At 40.2% G+C, this 18,002-nt stretch overlaps 1 protein-coding gene across 1 annotated transcript in view; it reads right to left on the bottom strand.

Annotated features, from left to right (window-relative positions):
* Positions 1 to 18,002, bottom strand: part of LRRC7 (leucine rich repeat containing 7) — a 588,365-nt gene that overhangs the window by 156,635 nt on the left and 413,728 nt on the right. The window contains 2 exon segments of the mRNA XM_020993127.2: positions 5,857 to 6,001; positions 13,821 to 13,895. Coding sequence (XP_020848786.1) covers positions 5,857 to 6,001; positions 13,821 to 13,895 — 220 coding nt within the window.

Raw genomic sequence — 18,002 nt, 5'->3', positions numbered from 1 at the left:
TGATAGCGATGATAGTACCAGGCTTGAGGCTGATGAGTGCATCAGCTCACAGCCTGTTACCTATGTGTCTAACAGACACAGGTAACATAACAGGCCTTGCCTTAAATCTTTAATGTCTTCAAATTTTAGTGCCTGATCTAGAGGGAAGTCTCAACTGACTGTCCTTTGATGATCAAGTGTTGGAGAGTAGGTTCCTCCATTCCCATCATTCCGGGATTGCCATGATTAGCAAGTGTGATTTGTAAATGACTACAGCTGTTCAGTGACGTGGCAGGTATAGAATCCTCATCCCCACTGTGAGATAGCCCTTATGTGTGTCTATAGCTTTGGTAGATAAAGCTCAAGGGGAAAAGTTGGCTTTCAGAAAAATTCCTCTTTTTGTAGTTTAATGTTTTGTTTGATTCTGAAACTAGATATAATCTATTCCATAAACTGTTATTCCCAAATCACAAGCAATTATTGCATTTCAGATTTTAGCTCAGGGCAAAAGAGGTCTTCTACTTTTTTCATTTCATTGGGAAAGTGAAAGAAGAAAATCCCACAATTAACCAACAGTTATTTATAGTATGACTTTCATCAGGCAAAATGAATAAGCAATTTACTTTCACTATTCCCATGTTGACAGCCCAACTGATCATCTCAAAAATTATTGCCATTATTCACAGGCAAGGTTGGTGGAAGATGGAGAATAGCCAGGGGAAGGTTAAGGATAAATGGATTTCTCCATCATTACTACTGGGAGGGAAAAACAACTATTTAATACTGACTTTCAGCTGACGATGAATTAGTAACATACTGATTCAGAATGGTATGTCAATAGTATCATTCTTTCATTCTTCTCATATTTTTCAATAAGACCAAGAGATAAGAAGTCTGAGGACAAGTAACTATAGTGATTTTTTAATATTTAATGTTTTTTTGACTATTGTATAAGTAGCCAATTTTTTTTAGTTAAATAAAAATTATTAGGATGTAAGAATTTTTGGCACAACTCCAGCAGCAGAAAGGACAACGGGGATGATATGTGGCTGATCCTGTTTGCACAGGGACCAGGATTTAGATAAGGCTATCTGATTTGGAAATTAGATCAATGATAACTTTGGAAGCTACTGTTTCAGTTGAAAGATGAGGTTACAATTCAATCTGCCAGGGGGAAGAAATAAGAGAGGGTAAAGAGGTAGAGGAAATGCATATAGACAACTTTTTTTTTCTGAGTTTGGTTTTGAAGGGGAAGAAAAATATAGTATGATACATTGAGGGAATGGTGGGGTCAAAGCTGGAGGAGGCATGGGCATTTCTGTAAGCGGCAGGGAAGGAACCAGGAGATAGGAAGAGATTGAAAATGAGTGAGAGCCAGATAGACAAAAGGAGAAGGGGAGAGATAGAGAGATACAGATAGACAATTTAATGAAGAAGACCAGAGGGTGTGGGATCAAGGGTGTAAGTAAAAGGGCTGACCTACAAAGAGGAGAGCCACTGCTTTATCAGAGACTGGAGAAAAAGAGGAGGAAACGTAGGGTGAGGTCAAGGGGTTCTGACATGGGGGAGGGGAGACTCAGGGGCAGATGGCCCCGATTTTCTAATTCAAGTATGAAGAGAGACAAGATATTGGGATGGGAGTGGTAGGGTCCATGTGGGAGACTTGGGGAGAGAAGAGGTTTGGAAAGGCTTCTGTTAAGATTGCAGTAGAGAGTTAAATAGGGAAGAGGGAAAGGATTGCCTTATAGCAATAAGGGCCCAGGTGAGATAAAACAATGTGTGCGGAGTGAACACAATCAATATGGTTGTGACTCCTTCCGGCACCATTCATCAGCTTATGAGGAAGAGCAAGATGGTGGTAGTATCGCAGCACTGGGGTTTGGTAAAGCATGAACAGTGACAGAACCAGGGGTCAAGGGATTCAATAATAGAGGATCTGTCATTTCAAATCTGGCCTCAGAGATTTCCTAGCTATGTGACCCTAGGCAAGTCACTTAACACCAATTAGTACCCTCTGTGCCCTTTGCCTCCTAGACTGGAGGGCTGGTGGGAAGATCAAGGACTCCCAAAGCCTTTCTTTAAAGATGTCTCCCTGGCTAATGATCTCTTCATTTCCCAGCAACTTGTACTCCTCGGACTGGACTCCATCATGCCCCTATGCCTTGATAGCTTCTCCCCATACTGCCCTCTCTCCTGTTCTCAGCTTCCTTTTTTGTGTTGTCTTTCCCCATTCTATTGTAAATTGCTCAACGGCAGGGACTGCATTTATTTCTTCATATTTGTATTCCCAGTGCCTAGCACAATGCTTGGCACATAATAGGTGCTTAATGAATATTTATTGACTGACTCTTCTTTGAATCTAAAATCAATGTTTAATAAAGCAAAGAATAAAAAAAAGGATTTTTAAGCTAGGTTGGAGATATTATTGAGATAAAAGAAGGGAGAGAGGATGCTGATCAAGAGATGGAAAAGTTTGATTTTGCTTCTGTTTTCTCTTTGTACTGGGAAGGAGATGGATGTTTAAGAGTGATTATAATATCATTTAACTTCCCTGAATAGGTTTAAGTCACTAGACTGTTCAAATGATATCCTGAGGCAATGAAAGAACTGTCAGATGTGATTGTTTACCAATGGTTAATGATCGCTGGAAGCCTATGGAACTGGCAAAGTGCAAATACCCTGATTGTTTAAAATATTGAAGAGGATGGAATCTATCAAGTATAGGCCAAAGAGTTTGCTTTTGTTTCCCGATAGAATTATAGAACATATTATTCAAGAGCTGCTTTGTGGCCATTTAGAAAGGGAAGCAGTGGTGACTAAAAATCAGCATGGCTTTATCAAGAATAAGTCATGCCAGATGAACCTCATTTTGGGACAAGCTTTCTGTAATGTTAGATTAGGGAAATTCTACATCTACAGCACATTTAGATTTCAGGGAAAAACATTTGAAAAGATCTCTTGTGTCATCTTGATCCATGGTCTAGAGACTAGATAGTGGTACAGCTCTAGGGATGTGGAGCTGGAATAGTCATTATTGGGGCTGATGTAAACATGGGATGTCTTTAGTGAAGTGCTTCTGGAATATATGCTTACCTTTGTGCTACCAAATAATTTTTGCCAGTAATATCAATGACGCAACAGAAGGCATGATGCAAATTTGTAGATGAAGCTAAACTAATTCATTAAAAACTTAACTAAAATGAACTAGTTAGGAATAATTAACATTGGATGAAGAAGTATCCAAAAAGATATAATAGGCTAGAAAAATGAGTCAAACAGAATAAAATTAAATGTAATAGAGATAAGTAAACAATTGTACACCGGTCAAAAAAAATCAGCCTCAAAATTACAGGATGGATGAGGTGTAATTAGACAAAAGTTCTGCCAAAAATGATCTGGAGGCCTTGGTGGACTAAAAGCTCAACATACGTCAATGAAGTGATCAGAAGCCAAAAACAGCAAACAAACTGATGTCATCCTAGATTACGTTGAGGGGCACAATAACCAGAGAAGAGAGGTCATGACCCTGCTGTGCCTTAGTCAGGTCACATCAGGAGCACTGTATGCAGTTCCAGGTGCGACATTTTAGGAAGAGCATGGAGAAGCTGGACAGTGTTCAGAATAGGATGGTGAGAGGATAAGAGATCATCCTACATTAAGGATCAGTTGAAGGAACTTTGGGTGATTCTCTCCCTTAAGACTGAGGTCCTCGAGAGGAGGGACTCATGTTTGACACTTTTTGTGTCTTCAGCACAGTGCCTTACACACAGTGATTGCTCAATAATTATTCATTGATTGATGCTTATCCTAGAGCAGAGAAGACTGAGAGGGGACATGATGGTATTTCAGCATCTGCAGAGCTGTCATGTAGAAGAAGGATCTTGTTTTGTTTAGACTGAACTATGAGCAAAAGCTAGACGTCACAGAGAGCCTTGGAGCAACAAGGAAGTGAAAGCAAAAGTCTAACCCAAGAGCTTCCTACTGGTCAGCTCCCTCTGCCTGTGGAGGTTCCCCTCCTGGGTTTCTTCATGCTGAGGCTGGAAGACCTCATCACTGGTGCGGAAGAGAGATTGTTGTTCAGGTGTGGCCTGGACTAGCTTGGCTTCTGATCCCGCTTCCCAGCTCACAGAGTCCTGGATTCCCAGAGCGTGTGGTAATGGACCAGCTCATCAACAACCGCTTTGTGCTAGACTGGGTGCCAGGCATCCAGGTTACAAACAGGAGAGTGAGGCAGTCCCATAGAACACGTTCACAAATAAATACACAGGATTCAATACATTAGGAAGGGTGGGGTAGAATAGCACTAGCAGTGAATGGACCCTCCCAGTAGGTGCTATTTCTGGTCTCTGAGTCATAGAGATGAGGAGGAAGTTGATAGGATGGCCTCAATCTAGGAAATGGGCTGCTATGTATGGGGAAAAGCAACTAAGGCTGTATGGCTAGAGCACAGTGTGTGAATGGGGACTAATGTGTAAATGAGCAGGAAAAAGGTTGGAGTCAGATTGTGAAGGGTTAAATGCCAAACAAGGAGTTTGTACTTGGTTCTGGAGGCCACTGGGTGTGGTTAAAACAGAGGATCACCATGGTCAGGCCTGGGCTTTGGGAATATCAGCTTTGGCCAAGAAGGCGGCTCCCACACACCACTGATCCTTGTGACTGGGGAAGCTCAGGCTGGTTGCTTCCATTTAGGGGTTTTGAGCAGCAGTGGGCTTAACTGATTGAGTGTCTGCACTAAGTCCTGCACTATGATGGTGAGTCCCTGGAGCTGGAGACCACCAGACTGCTGATGGAGGGGCATGCCAAGGCTCCCATGCCAGTCAACAGTGCTATGGACCTGTGAGTGGTCGCTGCATTTCCAGTCTGGGTGAGAGAGGGAGACAGAGTCTCAATGAAAACCTAACCTAGACTGGCTGGTAATGGAGCTGAAACATCCCAGCATAGAGGGTGCCGAAAGGGTTTAGGGTGACTACTAGGGAGTAAGAAAGGACATCGAGGGGAGAAAGGGGAAGCTTCACCCTGTGTCTAAGTTTATTTTACATATGGTGCAGGTTCCAACATCAAACACATTTAGGTTCCAAAGCAAAAGTAAATGACTTTTGGATTACCCACAAGATTGCCTGTCATTATGAATAATCATCAAAATATAGTTTTTAAAGGGTTTCCAGGCTGACTTTGTGATCACAGCACATCATATTCAGTTTTCACTATAATTGTTCAACTGAGGACAGTACTTGTTAGGTAAAATAGGATTAACATTTGGCAAAAAGGATCATAATTCAAAATACATATTTTAGTGTATATTTTAAAACAACCCTGAATACAGCAGCATTCTAAGAACTACAACTACTATACCTTCTGTTGTAAGAAAAATGGTACATATTTATCAAATTTTTCTAAATACAAGAAACACATTTGTAATATAAAGAAACAACTTGGATTATTTTCAATATGCAGGTTTCAAAGGTTCATGATAATAGCACAAATTTCTAGAATTAAAAATCAAAGAGCAACTTTTTAAAAAGAAAAAATAACTTTAAATATTAACATAAAAATGTATGGGCTTCAAAGAGCTCAGGCATCACCTTAGTCAGTCTCTTTCATGTCACCGATGAGGAAAGCAAAGCCCAGAGAGGCAGAGGGGACTTCTCCCGAGCCACCTACCTGGTATCCATCAGCTGCAGGACCAGCCTCCCAAGCCCAGGCTTTCCCAGGCCAGTGCTTGCTCCACAATGCCCCTCTGCCCCTCCAACAGTTCTCAGATTTTATACTGGTTAGTCACTTCAAAAGGAATTTGGTACATCCCTTACTCTCAGGAAAGATAAAAAGATACCAGTAAGTTGAACACAACATTTCACCAATCAAATGCTCTTTCCTCACCTATAGAGTCAGGCAATTGTTGCAACATATTGGATGACAATAAGAGGTCTTCAAGTGCTTCACATCCAGAAATCTCCAAGTCAACAGTTTCTATTCTGTTTTTTGACATATCCAGGTACACCAACATCTTTAATTTCCCTATAGACTTGATGACATTGCATAAACTCAGGGTTAGTTGAGAAGATTTTACAAGAAGTTTACAAGGAAAAATACATACTGCTATAAAAGGTTTTATGTAAAAGAATCAAATATACTCCAAATGGCTCTTTTGGGGAAAAAATGAAGATTATCAATTTAAAAATCATGTAATTTCCTCGGTCAGAAATATTGCTGTTTTAAATGGCTGAAATTGGACTCTCTTCTACAAAGTAGGACAGAAACAGCAAGTTCCTTTGAGTACTGTTTCACTCTTTCTTCTTGCTCTGCCTCAAAGTGAATGACTACCCTTCTCCCCAGGGTCGGTTGGCCTCCATATACCTGATGACTGGCCTATCCTTCATGTCCAGCCAGTGAGCCAGGTAAGTCATTGTCTGACCCAACTCTTTCCTCAGGCTCCCACGGGGGTGCCTGCTGACTGGTCACAGGCCAGGAAAGGGGTGGAAAGTCCCCATCAACATTCATGGTGGTATAGACAAAGGCATGATTGAGGACAACAGAGTTGTTCTTTTACTTATCATTTTATATTCTGCCTAGCTAATACACAATTTTCACTCAAGTCCAAGGTTCTGGTGAGCCATTTTTTTTCTGCTTTGTTTCTAAGATAAGCTACTTTTGGTCTTTATTGTTTACAAATATTTTATTAGCAATGGCTTTTTTTCTTGGCTAAAATGTATCTGCATTTAATTCCCCCCAAAAGCCAGAGGTATAGGCAGGAGCAGCCTTGAGGATATAGTGGTTTTGGACTAAGTGCCAGATATTCTCCTCGAACATGGGTAAGGGCTAAAGCAGAACTAAGGAACTGACCTTGAAGACAGAGACTACTGCTCTGTACTCCAATGGCTGGCACACACTAGACACTTCATAAATGCTTTTTAAAGAACTTGTTGGTAGGGAAGCCCTAGGTTAGATATATGGGGCAAGAGTGGGAAGCCCCGGAGCTGGAAATTAAAGAGCAATGGGAAAAGTGAAGTGAGGAAAGAGAGTATATGTATCTGAGTGTATAGGAGAAGCACAAAAATGGAAGGGAGGCCAGACCCTTGAACCCAGGTTTTGGGGCAGACCTATGCTTTCATAAATACAGTGAACTTCTAACCTGAACTGCTTCTTATGCCACAGCAGAGCCTCATTATCTCTGCAATTTATTGACTTAGAGACCAACAGGTATAATGAATGTGTGTGTGTGTGTGTGTGTGTGTGTGTGTGTGCGCGTGGGGGGAGCCCTAGAGTTTGTGGAAAGGGAATTAAAAATGTAACACAGAGACTTTGACCACATCTCAGCTGATAAATCTCTAGAACATAGCACAATGTAGTCTACCAAGATGAGGCAAGATGTGTTGAAAGCTAATTAAATGGGTCATTGTCTATTTGATTTTGTGTTTAAGATTTTTAAAAACGAAATCACTTCAGCTAAGGTTTCCAGGAGTAGTAAAAAACAAATGAATCTAATCTATTAAATGTATGCTAAACAAGAAAAAAGCAATAACATTCATAGATGAAATGCCAAATAAATATGCAAATACATTTGAGCCCAGGTGTGGGGAATAATTTGTGTTTTTTTTTCTATGTTCCCTGACACTAAATTAATGAGGTTGATCACTTAATGAAACAGATAACCATCTACTTCTTTGAATGTGCATTCACCAATAAGCCTTCCTGAGTCAGTACAAAACAGGCCTATTCCAAAGCACAGTCCGTCATGGAGTGGAGCCAGTGAAAGGTGGGGGTCTCAATCCATCTGTTGAAATGTGTGTGAAATACCAGACTTTCTAACCAAAGAAATGAGTGGATGTGAGTTGCCCTCACAAGGCCCTATTCTACAGCCTCATGGTAGCTTCTAGATGTTCTCCATTTCTTCAAGCCTGCTCCAGAAGAGCACTGGCTCTGGCAGATGCTATTCTGCTGGAAATGCTGTGATTATGGTGCTAACGGGAATTTATACTTTCCAAGTAGTTAAGTATGGAGACGATCATGGCTATTAGGCTGGTCACTTAGTGATGTATTCTTCAGCCATGGCAACCCATAAAAAAATACAGAGGGGCCCTTAGTTCTGCAGAGACTTCCCTACCTCCACCCTTTCCACTTCTGCACAGTGTCTGATAGCGTCAGAGTCGTGGGAATGGGGATGGAGATTCTTAGAGGATATTGAAAAATCATATAGTAATTTGTAGTTTGTCTATAAACACTCTTAGAGGCAGAACGGCCACAGAGAGCCAGCCTTGGGACTATGAAGACCTGGGTCAGGCTCTGCCTTTGACATGTGCTGAGCTGCGGGATACTGAACAAGTTGCTGGCTCTCGGTGCTCTATGCCAGAGGCTTCAAACACTTGGTCCTGGCACCAGATTGAAAAGTAATTGGGGAATATTTAACAAGAGAAATAAAAATACAGTGGGACGTAGGTCATGTTAATATGTGAATTTCTAAGTTAAGAGCTGCCGCATGGATCCTTCTGTTTGGTACAGTGGCCCTGTTTCTATTTGACCTTGGTCCCTCTGCTCGAGACAATTCTGTAAGGCTGTAAGGTGCAGAGAAGGTGTTTGAGCAACTCTGGTGGAGGGACCATCTTCACCTGGGGGTTCCTTGGCCATTAAAATCACAGGTTCAATCCCTACCTCTATTTGTAAACTCTAATTGGCTGTCAATGCTCCAAATGTTAAATCCTTGTAGAATGACCCATGAGTAGCCATATAACCAGAGGAATTGAACTTTCCCTGTAAATGGAACTGTAAGACAATGGGAAGGTCCAGCTAAATGGAAGGATGGCTCACAGGCTGTCCTTGAAAAGGCAGATAAAGAGTCAGTGAAGATACTTTTGTCATACATTTAAGGACATTCAGTTATATCATATTGTCATGCTCATTATGAAAATTTGAAAAAAAAAACAATCACAAAGATAACTGCAGTTTGTGTGCCAACATATGTGGTATAGCCTGAGAAGGTCAAAAACTTCTGTGAATAGCCTAGCAAGATTCTCCAAATTAAATCCATATATAATTTAGTATGTGGTGACTAGAAGGCAAAGGAAAGCAGGAGGAGGACAGTAAAAAATATGTTGGAAAACATGATTCCAGAATAAGAAACAAGAAAGCTTAAAAGTCTTGTGAATTATAAGATGACCCATTTCTTTATATTGTGAGCACTTTATTATAATTTCTAAAGGGCTGAGAGGTACTCACTATGGCCAGCACCAAATAACATCAAAAATGACATTGATTATATTCTGATAGAAAGCAATTGGATACTGATGTGAGAGTCATTTATGAATCAGTTATCTGGGCACAGTAAGAACACTGACTTGTTAGATTCAAGATAAAAAATAAATATCAAGTTAAAATAAAAAACAAAAATAATGATATGCCATTTGAGGCAACTTCAGCTAAAACATAAATATTCTGTTGATGCAAAACAAAATGTGAAGTGGATGAAAGGACAAGTATCAATCCGGATTATCACCAGTTCTTAAGGAAGTTTTATTGATGTAAATCAACTGGCACCATGAGCAGACTGAAAAAGCCTTACTCAGAAAAGACTTGATCTACCTGCCAAGGCAAGAAATGTTTTAGCTACAAGCAACACTGATTTAAAACAAAATCACTTCTAAAATATTACAGAAGAAGATGTTGGAATATTAAGAACAGTTATCCTCTCAGAAAACATCAAGGGACAGTGGAGGGGCAAAGTTGAAAGAAAGCCTGGCAAAGGCCTAAATGAAGTCAGATCATCCCTGAGAGCATGTAAGCATGATCTTAGTAAAAACACATGAAAAATGAAAAGGCCTTGTCAAGATTTCTGTACCAAAGTAATTTTTCTATCAAGAATGGAGTCATCACATTTGGACTCTAAACTCATTGCCCTCATGGGAAGTAGAAATGGTGCCAGGAGAAATAAAGATGAGAATTGCAGCTATTCTAGACCAACCATAACACAGATGATGGCCATGGTAGAAGTGACACAATTTTTTGGGTATTGAGGGTCTGATATTCAAAATATCTGAAAGAAGAGTTGATAACAAATGCTCAGAAACAGTCATGAATGTTATCATTACACCTCTCCCAAAGAATAATTTAAAAATTATCAATAACTACTAACCCATATCCCTACTTTTTCATTTTTATAAAATCTAAGAGAATAATCTACACACATATCTCAAGTATCCTTGATAGATGAGGAGGGAAAATGCATGTTTTTGGAATGATATTCGATATCAGAATTATGACTTTAGAGAATAAATTGGCTAAATAATTGACTAAAAGGTTTAGACAATATACCATTACATTATTTTTAGTGTTTGGTGGCTGTTAAAATACATTTGATTTGGTAGAGCAGGATGCCACATTAAAGGCTCTCTTCCAATAAATATCCCCTATGAATATATTAAAATTATACAAGATTTTCCTTGAAAACATCATAATGAAATAGCTCTGTTTTTTGACCCTCTGATTATTAATATGGACATCATCTGCTCACCATTTACCACTCTCACAGAAGGTGCCCCATGCAGAATCCAAATGCAAGAGGAATTCTCTATAAATGAAGAAGTCTTCCAAATGCTACTGTTGGTGGATGACATTATCCCACTAGCATTAAACCCCAGAACATTTCAGAGCCTCCTAGATGAGATCGACATTCACTAAAAAGAATTTGGCCTATCTACCCTAGGGAAGCCATGGTAATGGAGAACGTTTATTTTGTAAATGATGATATGCAGTTTGATGGCTAGTCAACCTATCGAACTTGTCCATCTATATCTATATATTGGATATTCACTACAAATGGATAAGGAGCTGCACCCAGAATTTAAGTTGGGTAATGAGCTGGGTTACCCTTGAGAAACTGCCATGTTCTTTTAAAGTCTCCAAGCTTCTCCTTGAAACAAATGTCTACATTGTAAGCATCAGTATTTCTTTGGTGATTTTATTTGACTGTGATTCATGGAGAACCAGTTTCCAAAGAATTAAAGTTGAGGGTCACTCATCTTTATGGAGAGGTACATGGGCATGTATAGGTTGTAAGACATTAGAACGAAGAATTGAGCAGAAACTGTGACATCAAGGATATTGTCAGAGAGAAGGTGGACTGGTCAGGGAGCAAGAGGAGGGGAAGTCCACTTGTATCCATGTGGTGTCAAGAGGTAGAAGAAGGCTCTTCCTTACAACCCTGGGTGGACTCCTCGTAGAGGACTGGTGGGAGGCATGGACAAAAGTCACGCAGGATGACAAAATGTGGATGAATTGTGATCTGCGTCTTTGAAGGCAGTACCCACATCTGTGAGACCAGAGATAGATGTAAATATGGCAATGTGGAGAATATTGACTGGAGGTAGCCTTGTTTTGGCTTTAAAGACGTCTCCGTAAGCAAAGTGTGAATATATTCAATGAAATGATAGTTTGTAAACAGAGGAGTGACACACGGGACAATTTAAAGGATAGGGCTTTAGTCTGCCTCTGGAGACATATTTCCTATGGAAAGAATGAATCTCTCCACTGACGCCATGCCAAGATGAATACTCACATCTCCTCGAGGAGTGGAAGGAGTGTCCTTGGCCTAGGGACACTTTGAACCATTTATACATCATTGAGGACAACTGATTGGGTTGTGGCTCTTCAGAGCTCAGTTATATCCCTGGACTGGGACCTCTAAATGGGTTCAGAGAGGTGTGGCAGGGAGATGAGACCAAAAGAACTGAGCATACATAGGACCTATAGACAGAGGTGGTCCCTGGGACCAGGAAGCCTGCCTGTCCAAATAGATCTCCCTTTGGGGAAAATGCTCATCCCCACAGATGGCAGCGGTGCTTTGCAGAGAACTTCTGAGGCCACGTCTGGAGAGAAGAGGTGGATTTCCTGAACACATCCTGCGTTCCTGGACTCTGCTTCCTCAGGAGAAGTTCAACCCAAGTGCCTGGAAACAAACTTTTGAGAAGAGGAGGAATTCCTCTGCATTACAAAACCAAGTCACCTTGGGAGAAGAGGAAGAACATGTAGTGTAGAGGTGGAGAAGCAGAAAGGGACTACGTGGAGAAGGCTGGATCTTGGCCCCCATTGCTACTTAGTTATCTGGGCTGTCCAGCTCTAAGGGCAAGGAGGGGCTGACTTCCCAACAACACCAAGCATGCTGGCATTCTTTCCAAGAGAGACCCAATCACCGGGTGTTGCTCTACATCTAGAGAATGGTGGCAGTACTTCTGGGAAGGGAGGGCTCACAGGAACATGAAGGGTCATTTGTCTCTCCCTCACATGTACTTCCTTTCCAGGGAAATTTGGGCTTCATGATGGTGATATGGAAGGAGATAAGACTGCTGGAGGGGGAGAATTCCCTTGACAGTTTATAAACTACTCTGAGTTCCTCGTACTTTATTTTCTCCCCATACATTCTTTCTGTGGGGCAAAATAAAAAACTGGTCGGAATTTTGAATAAAAGTTGAGAGCTTAAATGGGAGCTGAGGGACATTCCTACCCAAATCTGTGGAGTTCTAGTCACAAGCTATATTCTGATGACCCCAGGCGATAGCGAGGGTGGAGGAATCCTTGAACTAGATATATGTAGCCTATTCAAGTGACAGTTATTGAGTGCCTACTATGGGCAGGGCCCTTTAGTAAGCACTATATATACTCACCAACATATGGATACTTTATGAAGATAGAACTAGGATCTATCTATTCATCTATCTACCTGCATCTATCTAATTCAGTCTAGATATGTAAATCTCTCTCTCTCCACACACACACACACACACACACACACACACACACACACACACATTTCCCCATCATGACTAGGAGGATTAGTAGCAATGTGATTTTCAGGTTAGAGAAGTAAGCTCTCTGCTCCATTTCAACACTCATCTTTTTAATTAGGCTTATGATTGTACAAAAGGAGAATACATTTGTTTCTGGTTATATTTATACTGCCTACTAATTTTCTTATGTTATTCTATAAAGTAGGGGCAAGGAAGCCATCTTTGGAGCATGCAGAAGGGGTAATGATGATAATAGAGTTGCTATTAGCCATTTGAGATGTTTTCATGCTTACATATTGAGACTGGACTTTGGGCCAGAGTGGGAGTGTTCTTGTTGGATTAAAACTGTCCCAGGCCACGAGAAGAGCCACAAGACTCATGCTCATAAGTCAATTGCTATAGCTTCCACTTAGGAGAAAATACAAGGTTGCCCTTTAAGACAGTGAAGAATCTGATTCTTTGACTTTTCATCTACCTTAATTAAATTTTGGCTCATACTGTACTCAAAATTTCAACTTGAGTCTAAAGGAAATAGATGTGACCCAAAGAATGATTTTGCTCTTAAGACAGGACTGTAAAATATTAATAGAGTTTCTGATCAGCTCTAAGGATAATGGTTAATTCTATAAAACTAAAGGCAGTTTTGTGAACTGAGGAAACTCATGGCATTTCCAAGGCCTATTCATTACATAAAATTTCCTAAGTTAGATCACATACTTATTCGTGAGTATATAGACTATTTATTTTTCATCTGGTAACGATACATTTTCCAACTTTTGAGAACATAGGTAACATCAGTTAAGTGGCACAGATAAGTGAGATACCCCAAAGAGAACTAATAAGGTGGACCATTCATACATTTTTAAGCACATACACAGAAAAATTAAAGAACTAAAATTAAATTAGTGGAATACTTTTTGCAGTTAAACATTGCTGTAATATGTCTTATTAAAATGGTTTTAAAGCTCCTATAAAAATGGCATATGTTGTGGTTAAATGATACTATAACATTTAAATATTTCTCTTAAAACACATATAAAAAGCATCACACAATATAAACCTACATACCCCAGGAAGTGTTTGAAGTGCATTATTGTCCATCCACAATTCCCTTAGGTTTTGTATTTGTTCCAGAACCTCAGGCTGGGGTAAAAGAGAGACAGTCTAATTAATATCCAATTATGACAACATCCAATAGAACTTAACACAGGAAAGAAGTGACTGGATGTCAGCTCTGAAGGTCAGGAGGAGAAACAAGGTTGGGTCTTGGGTGCATTTGGGTTCAGTTGAGTTTGGCTAACCACTTCTTAAGGAAGCCAGTAGTGTGTGTTAGACTATTCTCTTGACTTCTCCAAGAAACTTCCAATTTAAAAGGCTATAAGTAACACCCCAAAATCCCTAAACATTAGTAGTCAACTTGGAGCTTTTCTAAATTGTTCCTTCCCCCTGGAAATATGCAAGAATAGAAAACAGAAAAAGAAAAACAAGCCATATCAATTATTCACTGCCCATGTAGATTATTCATTCTTTCCTTCATTCACCAAACACTGAGTGCAGAGCATTTCTTTCCCACTTTGAACATATCAAGGTATTTAGATTCAGAATCACAGAATTTCAGAGAGAGAAAGAACCTTTAACAATTTAGTCCAACCCATAGCTGAACAAGATTCCTCCCAACAATATGCTTGACAAATGGCCACTCAACCTTTGCTTAAAGACCTTCGGTGAGGGGGAACCTCCTACCTCTTGAGGCAGCCCATTTAACTCAAACAGCTCCACCTGTTAAGAATTTGTTCCTTCTATTAAACATAAACTAGCCTCTTTACCACTTTCACCCACAATTCCTGTTTTTCTCTCAGAGGTCAAATAGAACAAGTCTAATCTCTTTCCATGTAACAGTCATTCAGATATTTGAATACAGCTTTTTCCCCCAATCTTACCCATCTCCACCCCCTCCTTCCTCATTCTCCTCATGTGCTACTCATATGTCATGGAATCTGACTGAGGGTCATAGGAATCCAGACTTGGAACTGGAAATGACCCCAGAGATTACCTACATCATCATTTTATGATGACATGAATGGATGTTTTTTGGAGGACAGAAATGAGTCCCAGAGAGATGAAAAGACTCTTAAGATCTCGCAGATCCACCAATTCCAAATTGTTTGCCACCCTTTTCCCACTGTATCATGTTCATCATCATCCTGTTTACTTTGCTGTGGAAGGATTCCAAAGCTTTAGATCTTCCCTGTAGAAATCGGAGTCCAGAAATGAACACTATACACCAGATGTACTCTTTCAGCCAGAGTTCAGTGAGACCACCCCCTCCTTTGTCCTAGAAGCCATTTCTTTCTTAGTTAAGTCCAAGATTGCATGGGCCTTCCGGACTGCCACTTTATGTTTTTGGCACATATTGAGCTTGCTATATATCCAAAGCACCAGATATTTTTTCAGACACACTCCTCCTTTATCCTATACTTATGAACTTGACTTTTTAGACACAAGCGTAAGATTTTACCTTTGCCTTTGTTAAATTTCATCTCATTGGATTTGACCCAATATCCTAGCTGGTCAAGATCTTCTTAGGTCCTGATTAAATTCCAATTGTTATGCTGACTATTTGTCCCAGGTTTGGGCCATCTGCATATTTGGCAAGTATTCTACTATACTTTTGTCTGTCTCACTGACGAAAACCTTGAATAGTACAAGGCCATTAAGAGAAAACTAGGGAGCTCCATTAGAGACCTTCTAAGAGATTGGGGGTCTATTGATGGCATTGACTCCCAGTGCTTAGCATAGAGCCTGGCCCTGTAGCAAGTGATTAATAAACGCTAATTGATTGGCTAAGAAATATTATTATAACTAAGAGGAAGCATAGTATAACATCTCATTTTTTTCTGGGTCACATTCTACATCTGATACTTTCCAAACTGTATCATTGGTAAGGATCTCTGAGCCTTAGAAAACTAGCTAAAATGATAAATTACAGATGGTTACTAAGTTACAGATGGAGTGTGATCTCTGTTAGATGAAATCAAAGATCCCTGATACACTGACTTATTATTAATAACCCTAATACCATTATTTTAATGATTCAAAGGATTCTTACTTTGGTCAGTGTTGGTAACTTTCCACCCACAGGTTCCAAATATCTCCTCATCTGAGTGTGTAGTTCATCAAAATAATCTTAACAGTGGATTACGATTAAAGTTTTAAATAAACTGACTTCTTTAAGCCACTTGGCACATGCCTCATTACTGACATTTGGTATGTGCCCAGGAGATGGAAACTAATTTTTACATTAACATAAGAAAAATACTTACAAGAGTAAATCTTTCTCAACTGCAAATATATGTATCTCTAATGAATGTCAAATAAAATCATATAATCAAGTAATCACACAGAGCTAATTTAGTCCAACCCTTACCTGGAGAATGAAAGCTCTCTAGGATGTTCCTGACAAGTGCTCAATCATCCTGACTCTACTTAAAGAACTTTAGTGTTGAGGAAAGCAAAGGTGTCCCAGCTGAGTCGTACTTTTGGACAGATATAATTATAAGGAAGATCTTGGTTTTATTAAAACCAAATCTGACATCCCTTTAACTTCCATTCACAGGTCCCAGTTTTGCCCTCTGGGACCAAGTAGAAAAGGTTGAATCCACCTTCCAAAATGAAATATTTGAGATGACTGAAGATAGTCATGTCCTCCCCTTTCCCTGCTTATTCTCCCCTTGCATCAATCTTCTCTTCCTTAGGCTGTAAGTAATTCTAGGATTAGCTGTTTTTTATCATTGGTGCAAATATTCTCTTTTCCTAGAATGGAAAAGAGGTTTTCTCACTTTTGTGTGCGTATGTATAAATATATATGTGTAAGTGTATATACACACACGCTAAAATCAATACACATGTACGCATATATGCATGTGCATATATACATATACACCATGTATGTATATATAATATATTTAATTTGAGGCTTTTTTTTCTCCAAGAGCACCAGGTGTCAGAGAAAATGTTATGTAAGAAGCATATACCGTACTACACATTCATCTTAGTCTATCAAATGCAAGCAATTAACAGGGAAGAAAACAGAAAAGGGAACCTATAAAGGTGACTAGGGGCAGAAGTGGGGGAGGAAAAGCAGATAATAACAACATCCAACCCCAGGGACAAAAATTAGAAGTAAATCACTTCACATCTAGCAACTTCGTGAGATCTGAAGGCACGCTGTTTTGCTATCAATAGTGTGCCCTGAAAAATAGAGAGATTTCACCGCATCTCTGAGTTGGAAGGGATTTCAGAATGTTTCTTGTCCAGCCTTCCTGCACGGGCATGAGAACTTCCTTAAAAGCATCCCTGACAAGTTCACATTCAGACTATGCTTCACTAGAATAACTAGAATTTAAGAATACTTCAAAGTGCCAAGCTATGGGATTGCACAATGCATTTTGTTAAATTCATGAAGTGAAGAGAATAGAGTGGGGTGCAAATTTTAATTTCAAAATAAATTTATAATATCTGCTTGTAATTATTTGTATTTAAAGTGTATTTGCACAGATAGGAGAAATCATAGTAAATATAAGTTATTAAAAATGGCATCAGTTGAAGTGCCTGGTCCTACCAAATACTTTTCCATTACCTACCTAACACACTCATCCTAACACACTTAACACACTCATCCCTTGGTCTCCCTTGGGAAGGTCTCCTCACACCATCATGCCCTGGGTCCCTGTCCCCTTAGAGTCACCATTCCCTCTGCCCTCCTCCACGCATCGTCTCGGCATCCCCTCTGACCCTTCATGGGGTCTCCATCCCTCAGGGCACCTGGTAGGGGCTGGATCCCAAATCAGGGAGACCTCTTGAATCTTGCCTCAGGAACTTACAAGATCCCACACTAGCAGTGATTCTGGGCAATGATGGAAGCATCCTCTGCCTCAGTTTCCTCATCTTTAAAAACCAAAGGTTGACCTCAACATCCCTTGTGGTCCTTTCCTCTTCTAAATCTGACTCTGCAGTGCCATCTCTTCAGTCTTCTTAGCCTCCCTCCCCCTCCCCAATCCTCCTTGCGGAACCCTGCATTATCTGGGTCCTGTCTCAGTTCCCCCAGCCCTGTCAGTTGCCAGGCCCCACGTTCCAGCCAACGATCCATTCTGCTTTCCAAGGTTTCCTGAGCTCCCTCCTCCACATGTGTCCTACTCCAGCCTCCCACCTCCAAACAAGGGAGCAAAGAAACTTAAACTGGGATGTCCT

Source organism: Phascolarctos cinereus, unplaced genomic scaffold (assembly GCF_003287225.1).
Source record: "Phascolarctos cinereus isolate Bilbo 61053 unplaced genomic scaffold, phaCin_HiC Scaffold_5;HRSCAF=322, whole genome shotgun sequence".
Taxonomy (NCBI): Eukaryota; Metazoa; Chordata; class Mammalia; order Diprotodontia; family Phascolarctidae; genus Phascolarctos; species Phascolarctos cinereus.
This window is presented reverse-complemented; position numbering and strand designations above follow the sequence as displayed.